General features: G+C 43.4%; 1 protein-coding gene across 2 annotated transcripts in view; it reads right to left on the bottom strand.

Moving 5' to 3' along the window:
- The window catches only part of hdac8 (histone deacetylase 8), a 163146-nt gene that overhangs the window by 74247 nt on the left and 61241 nt on the right, over positions 1–27658 (bottom strand). For both annotated transcript variants that reach the window (XM_068047678.1, XM_068047679.1), the window contains exons 5-7: positions 20664–20776; positions 2206–2283; positions 1995–2103 (exon numbers count right to left, since the gene is read on the bottom strand). In XM_068047678.1, the coding sequence (XP_067903779.1) occupies positions 1995–2103; positions 2206–2283; positions 20664–20776 (300 nt within the window). The remainder of the gene's footprint in view (positions 1–1994; positions 2104–2205; positions 2284–20663; positions 20777–27658) is intronic.

Genomic DNA, 27658 nt, shown 5'->3' with positions numbered 1-27658 from the left:
AAGACTTACCTTGAATATTTGACCTCTCCCCCTACCAACTGCACCAAGTGCAGAGATCACCCCTTCCTCTCCCCCACAACACTAGAAATGCAGAGTTAACCCATTTCACCGCCCCCACCCACACCCCACTGCCACGAACTACACTCAGAATCCTAAGCTTCCCCCCTTCAAAGAGGTAGCTATGGAGACAGTGGATACATTGATCATCTTCCAAAATTCTATAGATTCTGGAGCAGTTCCTGCAGATTGGAAGATCGTAAGTATCACCCCACTATTTAAGAAGGGAGGGAGAGAGAAAACAGGGAACTACAGACCTGTTAGCCTTACATCAGTCTTTGGGAAAATGCTAGAATCTATTCTGAAGGATGTGATAAATGGACACTTGGATAATAATGATCTGATTGGGCATAGTCAACATGGATTTATGAATGGGAAATTATGTTTGAGAAACCTGTTGGGGCTTTTTGAGGATCTTACTAACAGAATTGATAAAGGGACATGGTATACTTGGATTTTCAGAAGGCTTTTGATAAAGTTCCTCATAGGAGGTTGGTTAGCAAAATTAAAGCACGTGGGATAGGAGGTAATATACTGGCATGGATTAAGGATTGGTTAACAGGCAGAAAGCAGACAGTAGGAATAAATGGGGCATTCTCACATTGAGAGACTGTGACTAGTGGAGTACAACAGGGATCAGTGCTTGGGCCCCAGCTGTTCACAATATATATCAATGATTTGGATGTGGGGACCAAATAATAGTATTTCCAAGTTCGCGGATGACACAAAACTAGGTGGGAATGTGTGTTGTGAGGAAGATGCAAAGCGGCTTCAAAGGGATTTGGACATATTTAATGAGTGGGCAAGAACATGGCAGATGGAATATAATGTGGAAAATTGTGAGGTTATCCACTTTGGTAGGAAGGATAGATGTGCAGGGTATTTCTTAAATGGTAAGAGATTAGAAAGTGTAGATGTACAGAAGGACCTGGGTGCCCTTGTCAATAAGTCACTGAAAGCTAACATGCAGGTGCAGCAAGCAATTAGGAAGGCTAATGGTACGTTAGCCTTTATCGCAAGAGGATTTGAGTACAGGAGTAGTGAAGTCTTGCTTTAATTGTATAGAACCTTGATTACACCGCACTTGGAGTACTGTGTGCAGTTTTGGTCCCCTTACCTTAGGAAGGATATTATTGCCATAGAGGGAGTGCAATGAAGATTCACTAGACTTGTTCCCGGGATGGCGGGACTGTCCTAAGAAGAGATATTGGGGAAACTGGGCCTGTATTCTCTAGAGTTTCGAAGAATCTCATTGAAACCTACAAAATACTTAAAGGGATAGACAGGGTAGATGCAGCTAAGATGTTTCCCCTGGCTGGGGAGTCTAGAACCAGGGGACACAATTTCAAAATAAGGGGGAAGCCACTTAGGACAGAGATGAGGAGAAATTTCTTTACTTTGGAATTCTCTACCTCAGAATGGGCATTGTTAGTATACTGTCTATCCACCTCTGCAACCAAAGTTTAAATTCATCCCAGATTAATAAAATTGAAGTTTTCTCTGTCTCCTGGCTGTAAGGATGGCATGCAAAATGAGACTGGGCGATGTCAATGCAGTTCCAAGAGATCACTAACCAACAGCACACAAATGCTCAGAATTCAACATTAACTGGCAAGATCACCAAGAGGTCACATGAATGTCTTTGCCTACATCACTCTATGACAGATACCTTGAAGAGCTATACAATCAGCTGGGGAAAATCTCCTTGTGATCCTCCTTCCCTTGCTGGAAGAAGACAGCTAACCTATACTTGATACATCCCCTGTGTCAATGCAGAAGAGATCAGCAATTCATCATGTGGGGAGTTAGAGGCATGGGGGGTAACCACCTGAATATTGTAGATGAAATTTAGGAAAACCCCAATTCAAGCATAATATTTTCCCAAAAAGTAATTCTGTATTGATCAGAATCTAATTGAATTCTATAGCAGTTCCTACCTTTCACATATTTGGTAGTACAGCTCATCTTGAATGCCATCTTGTAATGGGACATTCACAGTGTAATACCTTCCTTTCCCCATTCCAATATCTGTCACATCACCTGTTCCTTAAGAAATAACAAGAAATCATAAAAAATGAAATCATGAAAAAGAAAAATTCTTTCCAAAACTGTATTCCAGGTGAAGGACTGAAGAGACAGCAGACCTACCTGGGAAGAATCCAGGGGAATATTTGTGAAAAGATACGGTCATGACTTTTGATGTAAAACTGAATGCATCTTCTACACCTGGAGAAAATGAAAAATAAGACAAAGAACAGCAGTGATTAAGACACACAGACTTTATTGCTTCATGGACTCTAAAAGAAAACGGCTGCATAGCAGTTCGTAAATACAGACTAACCTAGAGTACTGGACTTCGAACATGTTACACCATTGAGTAGTAAGATTGTAGTTTCTTTCCAGGTTTTGTTCACAAAGTCTCACAAATCTCAGCCATAATGCTGTGGAGATGTGCAGAGATAGGTGAGATCTTACTCCGATAATAAGAGGAGGAAAATCAGCACAAGAATGACTTCAGGCCATTGCCCAGCATGTCCTAGATACCAGTTTTACATTGGCATTGTTGAAGCTCTGGGAATAGGTCACTGACTCACTATCTTGATCAAGAATATTGTGTTGTGTACCAAGACCAAGACAAATAAAGACAATATTTCAAGATAAAAAGGTAGTTTAACCAACAAAAAAAAATTATAATAAAGGATGGTAACCATCCCTTTTGTCCATAAAGGACACAATTACATTACGTTCTGTGAAAAGGAAAATTTTAACCATCATGGTGTGCCCAGGCAGCCGAGCGTTTTCACATGGTAATGCTTCAAGACACAAATCATGCTATATCATGTAGGACAAGGGGTACTATTAACTTATGACACAGAATCTAGAGACATTATGGCTTGTGACAGGCCTTGCAGAATTTACAAAGTTATTTTTAAACAACAGATTAAAGGGCAATTCAACGGTCCAGATTATGCAATAACAGTAACAATAACAAGTGAGGCTATCAGCACTCACTGTTGTTATGGAGTAGATTGGACAGCAACATCTGGCATCCTCATATAAACAGTAAAATGTGGATAACAAAGTTTCTGTCCAAGTTGCCCTGCTCCTCCATAAGTTTCATTACAACAGTATCTCGTCGAGAGGCTTGGCATTCAACATATGAAGAGCATGAAAATGCAGTACTTACTAGATTTGCACTGAACACACCAGAAAAAGTTAGGACTTGTACATTCAAGTGTAAGTGAATTTTTGGCATTCTGATGTCTTAATTAATGCAAAACCACCTCTCTGCCACTGAAAATGTACTTTTAAAAGTGTGGAATCTTATTCCATCAGAATTTTAAAAAAACTTTTGCTTTCTGTCTCTTGTCTCTCTTTCTCAATCCCGTCTTTCTTTCCCTCTCTGTTTCATGAGAATGAGTAATAGACTGAGGGGTTGAGATGGCAAATCATGAAAGTGAGGTTAAACAGTTTAAATCATCATTCGAAAGCCAAGATTAAATTATAAAATGAAAATCACTTCCCGATAGAAAATTAAAACCACGTTATAAAAGATATGTTGAGTGGTGTGGTTTATTCTGATGGGTCAATTTTAGCAATGGTTCCGGTCATTGTTGATAATTTTTACCAGTACGCTGATCATTAATTCATGATATTCCCATAAAATCATAGATTACAACATAAAAACAGCAGGTTTATCATGAAATAATCTGCAGTAAAATTCAATGCCCAATTTATAATATAAATCAGTGCTAATGAACTCCTCCATCCCATATTCTCAGTAAATCTCATCAGGTATAGAAATGTTTTAAAAACGTTAAGGATACGCAGTATTAATCTCATCATGGATTGCGTTATTTCACATCCACTAAGATATATTTTATCTCTTTATCTGCCTCTGCTTTCCAAAGAAAAAAAATGGAGAAAGACATGTTTCCAGACTTCTAATACCATTCTTGTGACCTTAACAAGGATGTGTGCAAAACCAGGCCAGCTGACTCTCTACTTCTTGTCTGCTCTCCCAATGACAATACCAAGAAGAAAACTCACTGTATAGATGGTGAAGGGTTTGAGAGTGGGTTCTACAACTTTGTTGACCTTGGATCATCTCACAACATTCCATCCCTTCTTTACAATTCATCCAATAACAGCATCACCAGAAACACTTGTACAATAGCTTCTGAGGTCTAAAAGGGCAACTTAAGAGCAAAAATTCTTGATAAATATAGTAAAGGCAAAAATGAAGGAGAGTATCTTAACTCCAAATGAATAAATCTCAACATTTCCAGGCTCTTGGAAGGCAGGTCTGTTCAACTCTGCAGTCCTTTTTACTGAAATTCAGATATTGCCAACAAAAATCACACAGTATTTACACTGTCGTGCCTTGGCCTCCAATGCTTTGTGATTAATGGTGCAATGTTTCCAAGATCTATTACAAGTTTAATCATGTGTAAGGACATTCTCCTACTTAATGGTATATAACTACAAAAGGTAATTTTTCTTCACCTATAAACAATAAGATATTACATTTTAGATTATATTTATTATAAGATTATCTCCATCTCTTGTGAGCCACTCAGTTCTGATCATCTTCTGTGAAACTATCGTTATTTATAGTGTATCTCAATTCAGGGAAAAAAAACATTTTATTCATAAACCCAGAATCAATAGCTGGGTGATTAAAACCTAGTACCTAATTCAACATTGCTTAAGCAGAATAAAGGTCCTGGCAATCAGAGATGGGACTGAACTTGAGGCCTTCTGAAATCTGACAGCCAGTGTAAATACTGCATCCTGAATTCCCCTTTTCTAATCTAATACTATCCTTAACCTCTTTAGTTATCCATAAATGGATCACTTTTCCTGTATAGTTTTTATTTCCCAACAGAATGTATATTTGTTGAGAATTATGAATTATTTCTTCAAATGTTTACCATTGCTTATCGAAAGTCCTTACTTTTGATCTAACTTCCCAATCTACCTTAGCCAACTTGCCCAACAGACCTAAGTAATTGGCTTTATTTAAGTTTAATGCTCTATTTTTGAACTTACATACATTACTCTCAAATTCAATGTATAATTCTATCATAGTTTTTTAAAATTCATTCATGGGATGTGGGCGTCGCCGGCCAGGCCAGCATTTATTGCCCATCCCTAATTGCCCTTGAGAAGGTGGTGGTGAGCTGCCTTCTTGAACCGCTGCAGTCCATGTGGGGTAGGTACACCCACAGTGCTGTTAGGAAAAGAGTTCCAGGATTTTGACCCAGCGACAGTGAAGGAACGGCGATATAGTTCCAGGTCAGGATGGTGTGTGACTTGGAGGGGAATTTGCAGGTGGTGGTGTTCCCATGCACTTGCTGCCTTTGTTCTTCTAGTTGGTAGAGGTCGCGGGTTTGGAAGGTGCTGTCTAAGGAGCCTTGGTGCGTTACTGCAGTGCATCTTGTAGATGGTACACACTGCTGCCACTGTGCGTCGGTGGTGGAGGGAGTGAATGTTTGTAGATGGGGTGCCAATCAAGCGGGCTGCTTTGTCCTGGATGGTGTCGAGCTTCTTGAGTGTTGTTGGTGTTGCACCCATCCAGGCAATTGGAGAGTATTCTATCACACTCCTGACTTGTGCCTTGCAGATGATGGACAAGCTTTGGGGAGTCAGGTGGTGAGTTACTTGCCGCTGGATTCCTAGCCTCTGACCTGCTCTTGTAGCCACGGTATTTATATGGCTACTGCAGTTCAGTTTCCGGTCAATGGTAGCCCCTAGGATGTTGATAGTGGGGGATTCAGCGATGGTAATACCATTGAATGTCAAGGGGAGATGGTTAGATTCTCTCTTGTTGGAGATGGCCATTGCCTGGCACTTGTGTGGCACGAATGTTACTTGCCACTTATCAGCCCAAGCCTGGATATTGTCCAAGTCTTGCTGTATTTCTGCACAGACTGCTTTAGTATCTGAGGAGTCACGAATGGTGCTGAACATCGTGCAATCATCAGCGAACATCTCCACTTCTGACCTTATGATTGAAGGAAGGTCATTGATGAAGCAGCTGAAGATGGTTGGGCCTCGGACACTACCCTGAGGAACTCCTGCAGTGACGTCCAGGAGCTCAGAAAATTGACCTCCAATAAGCACAACCATCTTCCTTTGCTCTAGGTATGACTCCAACCAGCGGAGGGTTTTCCCCCTGATTCCCATTGACCTCAATTTTGCTAGGGCTCCTTGATGCCATGCTCGGTCAAATTCTGCCTTGATGTCAAGGGCAGTCACTCTCACCTCATGAGTTCAGCTCTTTTGTCCATGTTTGAACCAAGGCTGTGATGAGGTCAGGAGCTGAGTGGCCCTGGCGGAACCTAAATTGAACATCAGTGAGCAGGTTATTGCTAAGCAAGTGCTGCTTGATGGCACTGTTGATGACACCTTCCATCACTATACTGATGATTGAGAGTAGGCTGATGGGGCGGTAATTGGCCGGGTTGGAGTTGTCCTGCTTTTTGTGTACAGGACATACCTGGGCAATTTTCCACATTGCAGGGTAGATGCCAGTGTTGTAGCTGTACTGAAACAGCTCGGCTAGGAGCGCGGCAAGTTCTGGAGCACAGGTCTTCAGTACTATTGCCGGAATATTGTCAGGGCCCATAGCCTTTGCAATATCCAGTGCCTTCAGTCGTTTCTTGATATCACGCGGAGTGAATCGAATTGGCTGATGTCTGGCATCTGCGATGCTGGGGACTACAAGAGGAGGCCGGGATAGATCATCAACTCGGCACTTCTGGCTGAAGATTGTTGCAAATGTTCAGCCTTATCTTCCGCACTGATGTGTTGGGCTCCCCCATCATTGAGGATGGGGATATTTGTGGAGCCACCTCCTCCAGTTAGTTGTTTAATTGTCCACCACCATTCACAGCTGGATGTGGCAGGACTGCAGAGCTTAGATCTGATCCGTTGGTTATGGGATCGCTTAGCTCTGTCTATCGCCTGCTGCTTATGCAGTTTGGCATGCAGATAGTCCTGTGTTGTAGCTTCACCAGGTTGACACCTCATTTTGAGGTATGCCTGGTGCTGCTCCTGGCATGCTCTCCTGCACTCTTCATTGAACCAGAGTTGGTCTCCTGGCTTGATGGTAATGGTAGAGTGGGGGATATGCCGGGCCATGAGGTTACAGATTGTGGATGAGTACAATTCTGCTGCTGCTGATGGCCCACAGCGCCTCATGGATGCCCAGTTTTGCATAGCTAGATCTGTTCAAAATCTATCCCATTTAGCACGGTGGTAGTGCCACACAACACGAAAGAGGGTATCCTCAATGTGAAGGCGGGGCTGCGTCTCCACAAGGACTGAGCGGTGGTCACTCCTACCAATACTGTCATGGACAGATGCATCTGCTGCATCTGTGCCCTTGCCACCCTTAGTGCTTCCTCCAAATGCTGTTCAACATGGAGGAGTACTGATTCATCAGCTGAGGGAGAGCGGTAGGTGGTAGTCAGCAGGAGGTTTCCTTGTCCATGTTTGACCTGATGCCATGAGACTTCATGGGGTCCAGCGTCGATGTTGAGGACTCCCAGGGCAACTCCCTCCTTACTGTATACCACTATGCCGCCACTTCTGCTGGGTCTGTCCTGCCGGTGGAACAGCACATACCCGGGGATGGTGATGGCAGAGTCTGGAACATTGTCTGTCAGGTATGATTCCGTGAGTATGACAATGTCAGGCTGTTGCTTGACTAGTCTGTGGGACAGCTCTCCCAATTTTGGCACCAGCCCCCAGATGTTAGTAAGGAGGACTTTGCAGGGTCGACAGGCTGACATTGTCGTTTCCGGTGCCTAGGTCGATGCCGAGTGGTCCGTCCGGTTTCATTCCTTTTTATTGACTTCGCAGCGGTTAGATACAACTGAGTGGCTTGCTAGGCCATTTCAGAGGGCATGTAAGAGTCAACCACATTGCTGTGGATCTGGAGGCACATGCAGGCCAGACCAGGTAACGACAGCAGATTTCCTTCCCTCAAGGACATTAGTGAACCAGATGGGTTTTTACAACAATCGACAATGGTTTCATGGCCATCATTAGACTGGCTTTTTAATTCCAGATTTATTAATTGAATTCAAATTCCACCTTCTGCTGTGGTGGGATTTGAACCTATATCCCCAGAGCAATACCCTGGGTCTCTGGGTTACTAGTCCAGTGACAATACCACTATACCACTGCCTCCCCAGTATGATCATAGTATGATCACTCTCTCACAAGTTTGTTTACTATGAGATTATTAATTAACCTTGTCTCATTACACAAGACACAATCTAAAATAGCCTCTTCCCTGCTTGGTTCCACAATGTGTTCTTCTAGGAACTATCTCGAATGCATTCCATGAACTCGTCCTCCAAACTACTTTTGCTAATTTGATTTGTCCAGTTTAGATGAAGATTAAAATCTCCCATGATTATTGTATTATCTTTGTTACAAGCTCCTCTCACCTCTTGATTAATACTCTGTCCAACAATGCAACGACTGTCAGGGGGCCCATAAGCTACTCTCATCAGTATTTTCTCCCCCTTGTTATTTCTTATCTCCACCCATACTGAATTCTCCTTCCAAGTCAAGATCCTTCCTCATTACTGTCCTTATGCCATCCTTTATATTCAGGGCTAGCCCCACCTCCTTTTCCATTTTGTCTGTCTTTTCAAAATGTCAACTACCTTGTAAAATTTAGTTCCCAACCTTGGTCACCACGCAACCATGTCTATAATGTCTATTAGATCAAAGCCATTTATTTCTATTTGTGTCACTAATTTGTGTACCTTGTCACAAATATGTCATGCATTCAGGTAAAATGCCTGATACAACCAGATGAGAAAGGGGTCTAGGGATTCCCTCTCAGCCTTTGCCTGGTTTAACTGTAACAGGGTTTAATTTTTAAAACACCATGTTTTAGCTCCCCCTCAGTGAATCCTTGCTTTCCAATTGTAAGGCAAAGAAATCAGACAGGTTTTCTTAGATTTAAACAAGACGTTTATTAACCTTAAACTCTAATTCGGTTTCCGACTATGAGTACGCAACGATGCCAGCATGCATACACGATAAACACACATGCAGATAGAGACAGAAAATGTAAAAAGAATAAAGGAGAAAAGTTTGATCTAATAGCTGGGTTGTATTTACAGTTGTTACGACCAGGAAATAGCTGGGGCCTTTAACAGATATCTTTGCAGCATCCTTAAACACGGATGAGGTCCCGGAGGACTGGAGAATTGCTAATGTTGTCCCCTTGTTTAAGAAGGGTAGCAGGGATAATCCAGGTAATTATAGACCGGTGAGCCTGACGTCAGTGGTAGGGAAGCTGCTGGAGAAGATACTGAGGGATAGGATCTATTCCCATTTGGAAGAAAATGGGCTTATCAGTGATAGGCAACATGGTTTTGTGCAAGGAAGGTCATGTCTTACCAACTTAATAGAATTCTTTGAGGAAATTACAAAGTTGATTGATGAGGGAAGGGCTGGAGATGTCATATACATGGACTTCAGTAAGGCGTTTGATAAGGTTCCCCATGGTAGGTTTATGGAGAAAGTGAAGTCGCATGGGGTCCAGGGTGTACTAGCTAGATGGATAAAGAACTGGCTGGGCAACAGGAGACAGAGAGTAGCAGTGGAAGGGAGTTTCTCAAAATGGAGACGTGTGACCAGTGGTGTTCCACAGGGATCCGTGCTGGGACCACTGTTGTTTGTGATATACATAAATGATTTGGAGGAAAGTATAGGTGGTCTGATTAGCAAGTTTGCAGACGACACTAAGATTGGTGGAGTAGCAGATAGTGAAGGGGACTGTCAGAGAATACAGCAGAATATAGATAGACTGGAGAGTTGGGCAGAGAAATGGCAGATGGAGTTCAATCCGGGCAAATGCGAGGTGATGCATTTTGGAAGATCCAATTCAAGAGTGAACTATACAATAAATGGAAAAGTCCTGGGGAAAATTGATGTCCAGAGAGATTTGGGTGTTCAGGTCCATTGTTCCCTGAAGGTGGCAACGCAGGTCAATAGAGTGGTCAAGAAGGCATACAGCATGCTTTCCTTCATCGGACGGGGTATTGAGTACAAGAGTTGGCAGGTCATGTTACAGTTGTATAAGACTTTGGTTCGGCCACATTTGGAATACTGCGTGCAGTTCTGGTCGCCACATTACCAAAAGGATGTAAATGCTTTGGAGAGGGCGCAGAGGAGGTTCACCAGGATGTTGCCTGGTATGGAGGGCACTAGCTATGAAGAGAGGTTGAGTAGATTAGGATTATTTTCATTAGAAAGACGGAGGTTGAGGGGGGACCTGATTGAGGTGTACAAAATCATGAGAGGTATAGACAGGGTGGATAGCAAGAAGCTTTTTCCCAGAGTGGGGGATTCAATTACTAGGGATCACGAGTTCAAAGTGAGAGGGGAAAAGTTTAGGGGGGATATGCGTGGAAAGTTCTTTACGCAGAGGGTGGTGGGTGCCTGGAACGCGTTGCCAGCGGAGGTGGTAGACGCAGGCACAATAGCGTCTTTTAAGATGTATCTGGACAGATACATGAATGGGCAGGAAGCAAAGAGATACAGACCCTTAGAAAATAGGCGACAGGTTTAGATAGAGGATCTGGATCAGTGCAGGCTTGGCGGGCCGAAGGGCCTGTTCCTGTGCTGTAATTTTCTTTGTTCTTTGTTCAGGTGTGAAAGGTGTCTAGAGGTCTTTTACTGTCTTCACCTGGTCTTATTGTAACAGGGTTTAATTTTAAACATGCTGTGTTTTGAGCTCCCCCTTGGTGAATCCTTGTTCACCACTTTCCACTGATAAGGCAAAGAAATGAGCATAAACAGGCTTCCTTAGGTTTGAAGAAGAAAAGTGAAATTTATTAAACCTTAAACTTAAATTCTAATTCGGTTAATGCCTACGGATACATGCCGCGTCCCACGCTAGCATGCATACGCGATACACACATGCAAATAGAGACAGAAAAGAGCAGAAGACAAAAATAGAGAGGTTTGAGATAATATCAAAAGAATTTCTTGTTACTGTGCTTTGAGCTCACTGTAATCATTTTGTAGGTAACTCTTGCTTTTTGTTGGGGCCCAGTATTCTTCTTAAACCTTGTTCACTGTAGCAGACTCTCTCTTTTGGGGTTTGTGTGTCTTCAATGGGTCTTCAGTTCCATAAGAAAGAGATGGGAACGGACAGGAGAGAGAAGTTCTCAGTCCAGGAGCAAAGAGCTTTCTGAGTTCAAATTCTCTGTGGCAAGTTCAAATTAAAAAACTCCAAGAGTCAGTTAGTCACGTGACTAAACTGGTCTGACCAGGTCTTCTGTGTATTGGGGAAGCAGGGACTGGTTCCTTTGTTCCAACACCATCTGCTTGTATGCAAAAAGGTCTTTCCGGCAGGGGGCCTGGCAGTTCCTTGTGATGGGCCCTCTTTTCTTCCCAGCAACAATTTTAAGTTTTAATGTTCATGTGGTGAAATAATGTATGCCTCATTCTTGGCAGGTAAGGGGGACTGCATGACAAGGTCCTTTGAGTTCAATGTGTAGTCTTCGTTTGCCGGTAAGTCCTCCCGTTTGTTGGGGTCCTGGGAATGCTTTAACTTGTTTCGATGTAGGAGTCTTTTCTCTCTTGAGGTTTAAGCAACTTCAGTGGGTCTGGAGGTTTGTGAGAAAGTGAGAGTGAGCCTGCCAGGAGAGAGGCTCTCTTGTTCCAGGTTCGGTTGCAATCTGTCTTCAAACTGTCCTGTGTATAGTTCAAAAAGTCTGGGCCATCAGGTTAGTCATGTGACCAGCTTGATTAACCACTCCTGCGTTTGTGGATTCTCCATCTTAGCAGACACTGGAATGCGAGCTTTCTGACACCTTCAATGTCTTGTGAACAAAATTGAGTTAATTGGACCAGGGAGTTGTTGCTTTGTCTCTCTAAGCACTGTCTCGTAGTATGCAAATATCCTCCAGCCAAATGTCTGGTGATCTCTTTAAACAAGTTATTTCTTCACTCCAGCAACAGTTTAAAATTAATGTTCATATGACAAAATTAATATGCCTCATTCTTGGTAGGTTGAGGGGTCTTCATGACATGCCTTTTACCATATTCCCCTGATTTGACCTTATTGACTGATGCACTATTACCGTCAAATTCATTGTTCCTTCCTGTCATACTCTGCTTATCTTTACCCAAATTTCTACACTGCTCTATGGTCTTGACTTTTCTCTTTAGATTTATAAATTTCCCCTAAACTAAACCCTCCACCTCCCTTTTTAGCTTAAAACTATAGTTACTTGATTCATCAAGACTAAAAGCAGCATTTCTTATAATTTGAACCAAGTGCACTTGAAAAGTCTTGATAAACTTAGCCGACTGCTATAAATCATGCCACTGATCTCACTGATGAACTACATTTTTAAAGTGCATTTATCTGTAAATTATTTTTTAAAAATTATTTCTTTCAGACTGACAAATGACCACTGTTATGATCCTGTAGTTTTTTTTTTCTTTTCCGGGAAGTATGCGGTGTGCCTTTAAGGCTGGAAAAGAATGAAGAAAACTTGAACAAGAGAAACAGCAATAGCATTAAGCCTGAATTCCAGAAAGAGGAAAGGGAGAAAGAGAGGGAATTTAAGTTAAAAAAGATGGAACTAAGACAAAAGTGTAGTCTTGAATCCAGGGAAAATTCGGGTTAGAAAGAATCTGAATTTAGATCAGGACGCAGCAAACAGTTGTTTAAATTTATACAGGCTCTTCCTAAGTTCGAGGAAAGGGACGTAGAGGCATTTTTCATATCTTTTGAAAAAATAGCCAAACAGATGAAATGGCCGAAAGAAAGCTGGACACTGCTTATTCAGGGCAGGCTGGTAAGCGGAGTTCATGAAGCATATGCCATGCTTCCTGAAGAGGCTTCCGCAGATTATGAGATGGCAAAAAAGGCTATTATCTCTGCGTATGAGTCATTCCCTGAAGTTTACCATCAGAAGTTTAGGAACTTACGGAGATTGGCTGGGCAGACATATTTAGAATTTGGGAGGGCGAAGCAAATTAATTTTAACTGTTGGATTCAGGCATTAAAGATGGAAACCACATACGAGAACCTTTGAGAATTGATTCTCTTAGAAGCATTTAAAAACTCCATTCCTTCAGTAGTGAGAACTCATATAGATAAACTGAAAGTTTCGAAAGCTAGGCAAGCAGTGGGAATTGCTGATTTTGAGCTTGCGAATAAGCCAATTTTGTCCGTCACCCCCAAAATTATAGAAAGTGGGAGAGTGAAAGGAAGGCAAGTAGCCGAGGACAAGAAGGAACAGCTGGGAATGCCCCACAATCACCTCCTCAGGTCAGAAAGGAAGGTGCTGAGGGTAGAAGTGAGGTTCGCAAGCCAAAGTGGGTCATCTTCGTTCAGAATGCTGGAAATTGCAAGGTAAACCAATAGGACTTGTTGGGGTATGCAACGCTGGTGCAGAGGAAAAGACTCTGAGAGTATAGCAGACCAGGCTATAGCTTTAACAACAGTTGTGAAACCAGATACTAAAACTGAGTGTAGAGGTTAAGAATAAAATACCTGAGAGTTAGAATGAATTTTCGTCGAAGGGGAGAGTAACTCCGTATCCTGTAAGTCAGGCAGGAAAACCTATTACATTCCGGGACACAGGAGCAACCCAAACACTCTTGCTAGGGAAAGATAGAATGTCTCCACCAGAGCGCGCCTTGAACACTAAAGTTTTAGTTAATGGAACTGGCGGGGAGAATATACCCATACCTTTGTATAAAGTATGCCTAGAAAGTGACTTAATATCTGGGATAATAACTGTAGGTATTGTCCACAGTTTGCCAGTAAAAGGAATTGATCTACTCCTAGGAAATAATTTGGCTGGATCAAAAGTATCAGTTTCTCCTATAGTTGAAGAGGAACCAAGTGAAATTAAGTAAATGAAGCAATTACAGGAATACATTCTGGGAATATTTCCTGTGTGTGTAGTTACCCGAGCAATGGCTAAACAGGATCCATTATCGGGGGTAAAAGGGGCACCACAAATAGATAGCCAAGTATCTGAAACCTTATTTGGGGATTTAGATAATCCAAATGAGATGTTTAACAGATCATCTATCATTGCAGCACAGCAAGCTGATCCAGAGAGATACCAAATAGCACAGACGGCTCTGTCAGAACTGAGGCGAAAGGAGTTCTAAAGGCTATTGTATGGCAAACGGGAATTTGAGGAGGAAATGGAGACCACCTCATAGACCTGCCGATAAAGACTGGACAGATAGTGGTACCACCTAAATATCGACAAGGATTATTAAGGTTAGCACACGATATTCCTTTTGCAGAACATAAGGGAATTCGGAAGAACAAATCGCGTATAAGCCAACATTACTACTGGCCAGGTCTTACAAAGGATGAGAGACAATTTTGTAGGGCATGCCATACCTGTCAAATGGTGGGAAAAACCACAACCTACCATAAAACCAGGGGATGAAATATTAGTGCTGTTACCTTTACAGGGAGAACCAATAAAAGCATGGTTCAGTGGCCCATATAGATTGATCAAAAGAGGGGGTAAGTTAGATTGCTTGATTGACACTCCTGATCGCCGGAAGAACTGGTCATGTCACACTAATATGCTCAAATAATATTACCGCAGGGAGGAGGATAAGCCAGTACAGAAATGTCAGATAATCGGGACTGTTGAGAAAGAAGAGGATAGTGAGGATGAGGCAGAAGCAGGCCTAGGTAATTCTCAGATTGAACGTCAAACTATCCGATTAGCGAATACAGAATGGCTAGGAACATTTGACAATATACTTTTACACTTAGAGACAAAACAGCATGACGTCCTAACCAGGGTTTTCACAATGTTTCAAAAATTTGGAGATACGCCGGGATGTACAACCTTAGCCACACATAATGTGGGTACAGGGGGAACCATTCCTTTAAAACGTCCTTGCCGCTTAGGTCCAGACAGACAGGCCAAGTGGAAGCAGAGGCACAATGCATGCTGAAAGACAGCTGGAATTCGCAGATGGTCTTGATGTCTAAACCTGGTGGGACGGCTCAAACTTGCATAGACTTGAGAAAAGTAACTGCAGTAAAGAAGGCAGACTCTTACCAAAATTTTCATTTTAAGGACTGTATGGTCAGAATGGGCAACACAATGTGTCTTAAAGAGACAGATGTGTTGGAGGGATACTGTCAAATTCCTTTGACATCCCAGGGTAAGAAAAAGTCAGCTTCTGTTATACAGGACAGGGTTTTCCAGTGTCAAGTGATGCCACATAGGTAAAGGGGAACTCGAGAAACTTCTCAGAGAATAGTGAACCCAGTAGTGGTCAGTGCTCCTAGCTGTGCAGTTCACCTGGCTGAGGGGAACACTTGGAAGAAAAACATGAAACAACTGGAAGACAACGCTTGGAAATTTGAAATCGGTTAATTGGGACAACGTTTTGAAAATTTAAAGCCGAAAATGTTCTGGTGGAACTTGTTGCTGTAGTCCTAACATTTTAGAAAAGTATATGCCTGTAAATGTGGAAAAAAAGTCTGCCTTTCTTTTCAATTTGTATTTTTTATACACTGAAATGAAACGCATTCCAGGAATGGTGTTTCATTCTGCCAGGGGCGGAGGTGATGTTCCTGTAATTTTTTTTCTTTTCCGGGAAGTATTCGGTGTGCCTTTAAGGCTGGAAAAGGATCAGTACTGCTTTAAGGCAGCAAGCTCCAGGGACTGAGTCAAAGAATGCATTCGCATAGCCATAGGATACAGCCAACTTCAAATGTGCATACAGCCATTCGGAGAAGGACAAAGATACAATGTTGCTGAGTGACGTTTGAAACTGGCTGAAAAACTGGGTTTTGAGGCACAGTTAACAGACACAGACAGACAGCTGGACCAGCATGAATGGAACAGAGATCTCTGATAATTTAAACTGGAGGGAGGTGGATTTTAGACTGATCACTTTTTCACCCCTCAAAAAAATTCTAAAGCCAAATTGATTAATTGAAGTGTTTGTGAGTGGTTGATCGGCTGAGGTCATCGCTGGACGAAAGAGGAGCTGCAGTTTCGGATGTCGGACATTTTCTTTTCCCCCATCAGATGGCTGTGAGGGGTTCAAGCAACCTTGGACAGCTCCACATTGGAAGATTCCACTTCGGGTGGAGCGTAAACCTGCAAGGACACTAATTCTTCTATTTTAAATGTTGTTTATATCTTAGTAGTGTTTAAGAATTTAGTTTTTCTAATTAAACAGTTAATTTGTTGATCTAAAGACACCTGATTTGGTTCACCTCATTCGGGGGTTAATAGATGGTCAATTTGCCTGTGGTTTTCTTTAATTTAGAAAATTTAAAATGATATAGAGTCATAAAGTTTTACAGCACAGAAACAGGCCCTTCGGCCCAACGTGCCTGTGCCAACCATCAAGCACCAGTCCAAAACTAATCCCACTTCCCCGCACTTGGCCCATAGCCTTGTATGTTATGGCGTTTCAAGTGCTTATCTAAATACTTCTTAAACGTCGTGAGTGTTCCTGCCTCCACCACCCCTTCAGGCTGGTGTTCCAGATTCTAACCACCCACTGGGTGAACATTTTTTTCCACAACTCCCCTCTAAACCTCTTGCTCCTTACCTTAAGTCTATGCCCCCTTGTTATTGACTTCTCGACGAAGGGAAAAAGTCTCTTCCTATCTATCCTATCAATGCCCCTCATAATTTTGTATACCTCAATCAGGTCCTCCCTCAGCCTTCTCCGCTCCATGTTAGACAATCTGTGGAGGGGCAGGACTGAATCAACAATGTGTTTCTCCCACTACAAACAGAATCATATATATTGATTGGGGGGCTTTGTCTTGAGCGGTCGGTCATAATACCACCCAGCAAGGTTCTCATTAGGAACTCCAGGAAGTACACTTTACAAAATGCTGCCATTCTCATCATTTATGATGAATATGTTTATATCTTTGAATGTTCCATGCTCCTATTTGTCTGAATTAATGTATCACTCAGATTGCCTGAAGGTTATGGTCTGGGTTGCACATGCAAACCAATGACTAAATTACTTCCCTCCCTCCAAGATTTAAATCATCCACATTTTTAAGCTCTCTCCCTTCATCTTCATACTTTGTAATAATCACTCTGTCACATTTCTACATTTTTGAGTATTTGGACAGGAGGAATTTTTTTGGATTAATTTATGTTAAAATGTTATTAAATTAAATTTCACTCACAAGGGATTAAATCTAAACACACAAGCTTCTAGGAATGCAGATTAGATTCAGATGGAGTAGGGTTCCGAAGAAGGGTCACTGACCCGAAACGTTAACTCTGCTTCTCTTTCCACAGATGCTGCCAGACCTGCTGAGTGATTCCAGCATTTCTTGTTTTTATTTCAGATTTCCAGCATCCGCAGTATTTTGCTTTTATTATTATGCCCAGAATAGTGCTTCTCATAAAGCACACCATGTTGAGACTTTTCTTTTTAAGAAGCTTTGTTTTGATACAAATTTGTATTTAAAAAATCAATTTAGACTGAGAAAAGAAACTGCCTCTCTACCTTTCTCTCTGCTTGTGTCTTTTTCTCTCTACCTGTCTTGTCCATCTCTGCTCTCTCCCCACCTCTTCCTCCCATCACAATACCTCATAGGTGCAAGCTATCAACCATGACCTTGGCCAACCTTCAACAAAACATAGGTGAGAGAATTTGTTGGTTTCAAAATTCTAAATTTTTTGAGAATGGAAGTAACATTAAATAAAGTCTTTCTCTCTCTCTCTCTCTCCCCCTCCCCCACCACCACCACCCCCAGCTTACTACACTTTTAAGTTTGTGGACCAAATGAAACAACAGGTGTCTAATTAAAACACTGTCATTTTTCTATCTTCCGTTAAAAAAACATTCAATATGTATTTTATCAATAACATTTTTGAAATCTATCCTCTTACATTTCAAAATTACTGTAGAAAGTCCTAGAAGCTAAAAGAAAATATTCCATCAATATATCTGACAACAGTATTAATGATTCCTGGGAAGTTAGGTCGACTGCACACACCCGTATTAATGTAATCTAAGTTCAGCTCACATAGCTCTGGGCATAGATATTGGCCGGAATTTTACAGCCGCACCAATGAGTGGACTGGTGGTGGGGGGAGGGCTGTAAAATTGAGTCGGAGGCGGGGGGTGGAGGGCTGTTCCCGACGCCTTCCCGCTCCTGCTGCAATTTTACGCAGGGCGGCGGCAAGAAACAGCCCGCCCACCCCAGGCCAATCAAGATCCTTAAGTGGCCAATTAACTGCCTCTCAATGGCCTCGTTTTACCTGCAGCGGCTGGAATGCAAAGGCCAAGAACACCGCCAGGTAAAACCTGGCGATCTTCTTGCAGGCGGGATGGGGGCCCTCATGATCGGTTACCCTGTGACCCACAGAGGGCTCCCCTCACGGCCCACCGTCCCCCGAGACAAAATTCCCCCTAAGTGACCCCCCCCCCCCCCCCCCTTGCCTTGCTGGGCCTGGCTGATTGTCCCCAGTGAGACCCCAAAAACTTAGCTTAGTTCCGGGGCTGTCCTTCCTCTTGCTTCCGTTGGCTGGATATAGTCCCAGCAGTGGCCACCGCTCCCAACGCTGATGCTGGGACTAAGAGCTGCTGGCCCGCTGATTGGCCAGCAGCTCCATTAGGTGAGACTTACTTCCTCAAGGAGGTGGAAGTCCCGCCCAAGACCAATTAAAGACCTGGGGAGTGAAAAGTCCCGCCGTGGTTCCCCAAGCCCGGCGGAGGCAGGCTCGCCCCAACCTTTTGGCTGGCCTCCCGCCCAACGTAAAATTCCAGCCATCAAGCTCAGATATTTGGGAGAGACTGATATCTTCAAGTAAAAACTTTAATGAAGGAATTAAAAGACAATTTATTAGATAATTTAATCATGTCATTATGAAATATACATTTCTTTAAATTTATTTTATTTAAACCCTTATTTTAGACAGTTGAAATTTCAGTTACTGAGGAAAATGTTTGAAGATGAAAAAATACTCCATAAACAGTTTGTGTATTTTATGGTAACCTGGTGACCAGATGATGCAATCAGAGTGACAACTTTACATTCACAAAAACACATTCTAAATGTTCAATCAATACAGAATTGTTGCAGTGCAGATGGAGGTCATTCAGCCCATCGTGTCTGCACCAGCTCTCCTAATGAGCATTTCTCTATTGAATATTTCACCTAAAGCCATTTCCTCGCCTTCGCCCCATAACCCTGCACATTCTTCCTTTTCAGATAACTGTCTAATTCCGTTTTGAATGCCTCGATTGAACCTGCCTCCACTACACTCTCAGGCAGTGCATTCCAGATCCTAACCACTCATTGTGTGAAGGAGTTTTTCCTCATGTCACTTTTGTTTCTTTTGCTAATCACTTTAAACCTTTGCTCTCTCGCTCTCGATCCTTTTACGAGTGGGAACAGTATTTCCCTATCCACTCTGTCCAGACCCCTCATGATTTTGAATACCTCTATCAAATCACCTCTTAGCCTTATATAAAAGCAAAATACTGCAGATGCTGGAAATCTGAAATAAAAACAGGAAATGCTGGAACCACTCAGCAGGTCTGGCAGCATCTGTGGAAAGAGAAGCAGAGTTAACGTTTCGGGTCAGTGACCCGAAACGTTAACTCTGCTTCTCTTTCCACAGATGCTGCCAGACCTGCTGAGTGGTTCCAGCATTTCCTGTTTTTATTTCACCTCTCAGCCTTCTCTTCTCCAAGGAAAACAGTCCCAACTTCTCCAATCTATCTTCATAACTGAAGTTCCTCGTCCCTGGAACCATTCTCGTGCATCTTTTTTTCCATGCTCTCTCCAATGCCTTCACATCTTTCCTAAAGTGTGATGCCCAGAACTGGATGCAATACTCCAGCTGAGGCTGTAGTAGTGTCTCATACGAGTTTAATGTAACCTCCTCACTCTTGTACACTATGCCCCTATTAATAAAGCCTAGGATACTGTATGCTTTATTAACTGCTTTCTCAACCTGTCCTGCCACCTTCAATGATTTATGCACATATACCCCCAGGTCCCTCTGTTCATACTACCCCTTTCGAGTTGTACCCTTTATGTTATATTGTCTCTCCATTTCTTCCTATCAAAATGAATCACTTCGCATTTCTAATAGTTAATGTAGAAATTTATAATGGGAAAAATTTGATGCAGAATGTGTGATAAGAACAAAACAAGAGGAACTCAGGTTTTGCAGACAGGAAGTTTGTGCATATAGAAGATATAATATTAGATATAGAAAGAAGTTTGAGATGTATCTGTCTTGTGTCAGGTATCACACTTGTCATACTTGCAAGTCAGTCATTTCCTGCCACTTTGTTCTGACTTTTAATTCACCTCAATATCTGCCGAAAAGCAATTAACCTCTAACTGACCCCAGGAAGGTACAGGAATTAAATTCTGCAGCCCCAGAGAACACACTGGATTACACATGGCTTCAGTTTTGCAGCAGACAAGTAAAATGCTCCTCTCCTTATAAAACAGAATATCCTTCAATTTACCAGCAGTAGTGTCGCAGGAGATTCTCAAATTCCTTTATAACTTTTATCATGATATTGTAATTAAGATGAATTGGAAAATTCAATCTTACCATCGCCGTGGTGTAGATCCAAGTCTATGTATAAAACTCGATCAAACTTCGTTCGCAGTTTTAAAATGCCAAGCACAGCATCATTCAGATAACAAAACCCAGATGCTTCATCTCTTCAAAACAAAACAGGGATAGGCAGATAATGAGAACATGATGCCTTTTCTCACAGTAGTATTAACCAACTTTTTGAAAAATTCATTCATGGGATGTGGGCATCGCTGGCAAAGCCAGCATTTATCGCCCATCTATAATAGCCCTCGAGAAGATGGTGGTGATCCAATTTCTTGAGCCGCTGCAGTCATGTGTGGTGCAGGTACACCCACAGTACTGTTAGAAAGAGAGATCCAGGATTTTGACCCAGAGATAATGAAGGAATGGCAGTATATTATCATGTCAGGCAGTATATTATCAAGTCAGGATGGTGTCTGACTTGGATGGGAACTTCCACGTGGCGCTGTTACCACGTGCCTGGTGCCTTGTTCGTCTAGGCAATAGAGGTTGCAGGTTTGGAACAATGTTCCCTCTGAGCTCAAAACTAAACAACACAAATGTTTTCACGCATGTTCCGCACAAGTTGGTCCCTTTAAGTTACTGCACAAAATAATTCAAAGGGCCCACACACACAAACAAATCGCCAGCACGCTACAAAAAATAAATGAGAGGATATGTTGGTCTGGAAGGTACTGTTGAATTAACCTTGGAGCGCTGTTGTGACACACCTTGTAGATGGCACACACTGCAGCTGTGGTGTGCCAATGGTGGAGTGAGTAAACATTTAAGATGGTGGATGGGGTGCCAATCAAGCTTCCACAGACTATCCCTTTTTTTGGTCTTAAAAAATAAAAAGTGTAGGTAAAACTCAGTGAGCAAACTCTAGATGATAACTTTAGTCTTCCAATGTTATCTGGAACAAGGACATTAAAAGTGATACTAAGTTTCCTCACTTTTTCCAAAGTAGGCTATACTGACATCCTGAGCTATCCCTTGAACTAACACAATGAGCTGGAATTTCCTGTGGGAATGGTATCCAGAAGTTATGCCCAAAACTATACCTATTCGTGCACCCAATTTTCGGATGTCTATTTACACACTGACAATTACATTAACATATGCCGGAATGTAAACAAGAAAAAAATCAGTGCAAACTGTCAGGATGCGGAGCATGCTAAACTCACACCATGTATTCCTCCTTCTTGCTCTCTATCATTCATTCATCAGGCACAGCACATGTTTAAAGACTTTAAATTTTACTCACTGAGGTTTACCAACACTTTTTATTTTTTAAGACCAAAAAAAGGCATAGTCTGTGGAAGCTTGACTGGCACCCCATCCACCATCTTAAATGTTTACTCACTCCACCAATTATGCTTTAATGTGACTTACACTGGTGCCATATAAATGCATTCAAAGTAACTGAAAATAGGTCTCAGTGAAGATAAATCTTTTTCAAAATACTCAAAAAAAAAGCAATAAAACTCCAGAAAACACACTTTCTTGCTGCCTCTATAATTTGGTGCTGTATTTTACACCCATTCTGAAACAATGCAATGGCTGGAAATCTGTATGTACAACTCTTTAGCCTGAGGCAGAGACTTTATAACGAGTCCAGATGCCTTTGGGGGCAAGGGTCAATTGACAGGTATTACAGAAAAAGAAAATTCACGTGTAGTGCAATTACATGCATAACGTACTTGCGCCTGAGTTTCCTCGGTCTTTTATGCCGAGTATTTGCTTTATACCCACATTATACTTGTCTCTGGGTGCACATAAATAGGGATGTCCATCCAATCAGTTTATCTTGTAGCCCAAAAACCTAATTAAGTTTGAAGTCCCTTACTTAGTGTTTTCTTCACTTTAGTTGCCAAGCTTAATATGCCTTGTATTTAACATCAAACTTTATACAACCTATGGACCTGGTCACAGTACATTTTCCCACAGGAGGAGGGGTGACTGGGGGTGGCAGGGGAGAGACAGGGAGGGAGCGGTGGGAATAAATATATAAATCAGTTGGTGGCATGTCCAGAATCACTGGTACAAACACCTCCTAGTGTCTTTTACAAAGTAGCGTAGGAGGTAGTTTAGAAGGAAAGAAAAAGTGACTTGAAATGACCATTAGCTGCCTGCTTTTCTAACGTAAACAAATAATCCTATTGATTCTATGTCTCTCTGATGTGATTGATTTTGGGGACAATCCAAATTAGCTGCCACTCTGGATTATACAGTCTAGTCACACTGAACGATAATAATTCTTGACAATAAGAGTACCATTTGAAAAACGCATTATCCCAAAAATCAATAATCACAGTGCTTTTGCAGAGTTACTATGGCATGGTTCCTGAATATTTTACCAACCTCAACCCCAGAAAATCATTGTGATATTTATTTCATTTTCTTCTATTCCCCTATCCCTGTTCTTATTTTCTCACCCTCTATACGCCTCCTGTGTGAAGCCCCCAATGAGAGTGAGCAACAACCTGTTCACATATTCCTGTCAGTGTGACTGTTAGCCATCTGCTGAGAGGTTGATACAAAACACCCAAAATGAATTATTCTGGTTGGCATCCTTCCATCTACGGAAGATGATAAACATACAACAAACAATCCATTTAGATGGGATGTCTTCTCTTGGTGCACTTTGCTGATGGCTGTGAAGGCCAATCCCTGAGAAGCAGATTCTGCCACAAGTGCTGCATGTGAAGCTGCAAGTTCTTGTTTTTGACGTTGACACCTGTTGACAAGCTGCTGTAGCCACTGGTCATCATGGTACTGTACAACAGCCCACAGGATGTGTCGCCGTTTTACTCTATCGACAGCTAGTGACTCCCAGGTGCGATAGTCAACATTTTGGGCCTTCAAATCATGCTTGAAAGCATCCATGAAGCAGACCTTTGGGTGCCCCACTGGTTGTCTGGCTCTAGCTACCTCTCCATACTACAGGTCCTTGGGTACGTGACCATCTTCCATCCCGCAGACGTGTCTGATCCACCAAAGCCGCTTCTGTTTGATTAGTGCCAACACACTTGGGAGCTCTTCCTTTGAAAGGACTACCGCATTTGTGATTTTGTCCTGCCAGGATATACCCATTATATGTCGCAGACAGCAAAGTTGAAAATTATTGAGCTTCTTGCCCTGGTAGCCGTAAGTTGCCCATGTTTCACAGCCATACAGCAAAGTGCTGAAAACACAGGCCTTATAAACCACCAGCTTGATCCTAAGGGTCAGCTTGTTGTTTTCCGTTGGGCGTTTTGCAAGTCGGCCAAAGGTGGTAGCTGCTTTCCCATGTGTGTATCAAGTTCTGCATCAAGGGACAGATTGTTGGTCACCGTGGACCCAAGGTAGCAGAATTTGCTAATCACTTCCAATGGGGTGGTATTTAGTGTGATCGGGGTGGAGGTGCAACAACTTATTCCATGACCATGGTTTTCTTGACGCTTATAGTCAAGAAGAACAAGTTACAGGCATGGGAGAGACGGTCCACGAGTCTATGTAGCTGAGTTTCTGTGTGGGCAATTAGCACAGCAGGGCGGCACAGTGGCGCAGTGGTTAGCACCGCAGCCTCACAGCTCCAGGGACCCGGGTTCGATTCTGGGTACTGCCTGTGCGGAGTTTGCAAGTTCTCCCGGTGTCTGCGTGGGTTTTCGCCGGGTGCTCCGGTTTCCTCCCACATCCAAAGACTTGCAGGTGATAGGTAAATTGGCCATTGTAAATTGCCCCTAGTGTAGGGAAGTGATAGGGAATAGGGGATTACTGTAGGGTTTATAAATGGGTGGTTATTGGTCGGCACAGACTTGGTGGGCTGAAGGGCCTGTTTCAATGCTGTATCTCTAAATAAAATTTTAAAAAATAAAAATAAAGCATCAACGTAGAGGAGTTCTGTTTTTGTCTTCGCTTTCAGCCTTGAATTATTGAAAAAATAGATTATTCTACTTTCTCTCTATTAAATGAAAAAAATTACAGGTGCAGATTCATATCCCATCTCCCAACAACCCAGTTCAATGCTACACCATCGAGGCACAGTACTAGGATATCCATATTGTACATTCTTAATACTGTAGTATAAAGTAGAATTCAACAATGTACAGAACGTAAAAAACAGTTTCAAACACTTTCCCAGTTCTACATCAAGAAGCCACAATTGTTAACACAAAAGAAACACTTGCCTTAAAAGAACGTAAGAAACTGGAGCTGAAGTAGGCCATTTCGCCCTTTGAAACCATTCTGCCATTAATTAAGATTATGGCTGATCTTCTACCTCAACTCCACCATCCAAATTCTGTAATTCCACTACTTCAAATGAAAAGATTGTCTGTGAGTGTCCAAACCAAAAGATCAGATCAGTTTCTGCCACCTTGCTGACAGCGCATTAATTGAAATCCGTACAAGACCCAAACACATTACTCAAGAATTACAGTGCTAAGTTCATGACCACAGTCAAAATGAATAGAATAACTAAGTGATGGGACATGAAAAATAATCCACAAAGTGGCTGAATTACATGCTCCCCATCTTATAAGTTATATTATTTCTGTATGTCTGTTTTTCAAGCTGCTTATTCTATTTATAGCATTATGCCTCTGGCCTACTATGATGAATGATTCCAAACTTGGAAACATTGTTGACATGGCATAAGATCCTGTGGTCTTATTTCCCCCTCTGTTTTTTTATCCCTTTCCTTCTTCTCTTGAAGAAGCTGACACCTTGCTGAAATACAGTTCCATCACCTAAGTTAGAAGGCTAATGGGCGCAAGTCCAACTCCAGAGACCTGATTACATAATCCAGGCTGACACTTAGTGCAGGACAAAAGGAGTGCTACACTATCCGAATCCAAGTGAATACCCAATAAATTGGTAAACTACTCAGAGGTTACAACTGGACTAGCAAATGGATAATTTGTGTTAGTACAGTGTAGGGTACTTTTCGGAGTTGAGGTACATTGTTCAATTACTCTCTTCACAGATGCTGTCAGACCTGCTGAGCATTTTCAGCACTTACTGTTTTTATTTCAGATATCCAGTTCTGCAGTATTTTGCTTTCATCAAACAATTTGGGGTTGCTTCACCACCTGGTTATGGAACTTCTATTCCACAGGTTCATTAACTTACTCAACTTCTCTAATGACCTTCTTCAATTCCAACTAATTGAGAAAGCCTCATCCCACCCTACCTTAGTGATCTCCTTCAATTATATAATCCCACATGCATTCTCTGCTCTTTTGACCCCAGTTTAGTCCCCATCCTTTCTTTCACTGCTCCACCAATGGTAGCTGTTCCTTCTAAGCCAGCATTGTCCAACATACAGCCCGTGGGCCATGATCCGGCCTGCCAAAGGTTTCCACCCAGCCTGCGGGTGTAAACTGTACCCGGTGCCATTCCTCATCATCACCTGGGATCCGTGACTGAAGTTGGGAAATTTCCCTTTGTCACACCGACTTTCAAACTATTACGCTGTCAGTTTCACAGCTGACAGCTGCTGACATTGGGAACAGCCATTTCCCAACAGACTCGGGGGTTTTTCAGCAGGTTCTGACCTTATATTTAAAAAACCTGCCAGAAAACCCCAAGTCTGTTGGGAAATGACTGTTCCTGAAGTCAGCAGCTGTCAGCTGTGAAACTGACAACAATCTTTTTTTTAAAAGAACTGACCAAGCATCTGCTGAGCATTCCACTCTCTGCAACTATGACAGAGAGAGTGGGGGAGGAGAGAGAGAGTGGGGGGAGAGACGGAGAGAGAGAGAGGGGGAGAGGGGAGACAGAGAGGGGTGAACAGAGAAGGGGGACAGAGAGAGAGCGAGGGGGGGACCGAGAGAGAGCGAGGGGGAGACCGAGAGAGAGCGAGGGGGAGACCGAGAGAGAGCGAGGGGGAGACCGAGAGAGAGATGGGGGACACAGAGAGAGAGATGGGGGACACAGAGAGAGAGATGGGGGACACAGAGAGAGAGATGGGGGACAGAGAGAGAGATGGGGGACAGAGAGAGAGATGGGGGACAGAGAGAGAGATGGGGGACAGAGAGAGAGGGGACAAAGAGGGGGAGGGGGCACAGAGGGGGAGGGGGCACAGAGGGGGAGGGGGCAAAGAGAGGGAGGGGGCACAGAGAGAGAGGGGGGCAGAGAGAGAGAGGGGGGCAGAGAGAGAGAGGGGGGCAGAGAGAGAGAGGGGGGCAGAGGGAGAGAGGGGGCAGAGGGAGAGAGGGGGCAGAGGGAGAGAGGGGGCAGAGGGAGAGGGGGGCAGAGGGAGAGGGGGGCAGAGGGAGAGGGGGGCAGAGGGAGAGGGGGGCAGAGGGAGAGGGGGGCAGAGAGGGAGAGGGGGGCAGAGGGAGAGGGGGGCAGAGAGGGAGAGGGGGGCAGAGAGGGAGAGGGGGGCAGAGAGGGAGAGGGGGGCAGAGAGGGAGAGGGGGGCAGAGAGGGAGAGGGGGGCAGAGAGGGAGAGGGGGGCAGAGAGGGAGAGGGGGCAGAGAGGGAGAGGGGGGCAGAGAGGGAGAGGGGGGCAGAGAGGGAGAGGGGGGCAGAGAGGGAGAGGGGGGCAGAGAGGGAGAGGGGGGCAGAGAGGGAGAGGGGGGCAGAGAGGGAGAAGGGGGCAGAGAGGGAGAAGGGGGCAGAGAGGGAGAGGGGGGCAGAGAGGGAGAGGGGGGCAGAGAGGGAGAGGGGGGCAGAGAGGGAGAGGGGGGCAGAGAGGGAGAGGGGGGCAGAGAGGGAGAGGGGGGCAGAGACGGAGAGGGGGGCAGAGAGGGAGAGGGGGGCAGAGAGGGAGAGGGGGGCAGAGAGGGAGAGGGGGGCAGAGAGGGAGAGGGGGGCAGAGACAGAGGGGGGAGACAGAGAAAGGGGGACAGAGGGAGAGAGAATGGGAAAGAGAGGGGAGAGAGAATGGGAAAGAGAGGGGAGAGAGACAGAGAGACGAGGAACAGAGAGACGAGGGACAGAGAGAGCGGGGGACACTGAGTGGGTAATGGGAAACACTGAGCGGTGAACCTGGAGCGGGGAGCGGAGAACACCCAGCG

This window comes from Heterodontus francisci, chromosome 15, assembly GCF_036365525.1.
Source record: "Heterodontus francisci isolate sHetFra1 chromosome 15, sHetFra1.hap1, whole genome shotgun sequence".
Classification (NCBI taxonomy): Eukaryota; Metazoa; Chordata; class Chondrichthyes; order Heterodontiformes; family Heterodontidae; genus Heterodontus; species Heterodontus francisci.
This window is presented reverse-complemented; position numbering and strand designations above follow the sequence as displayed.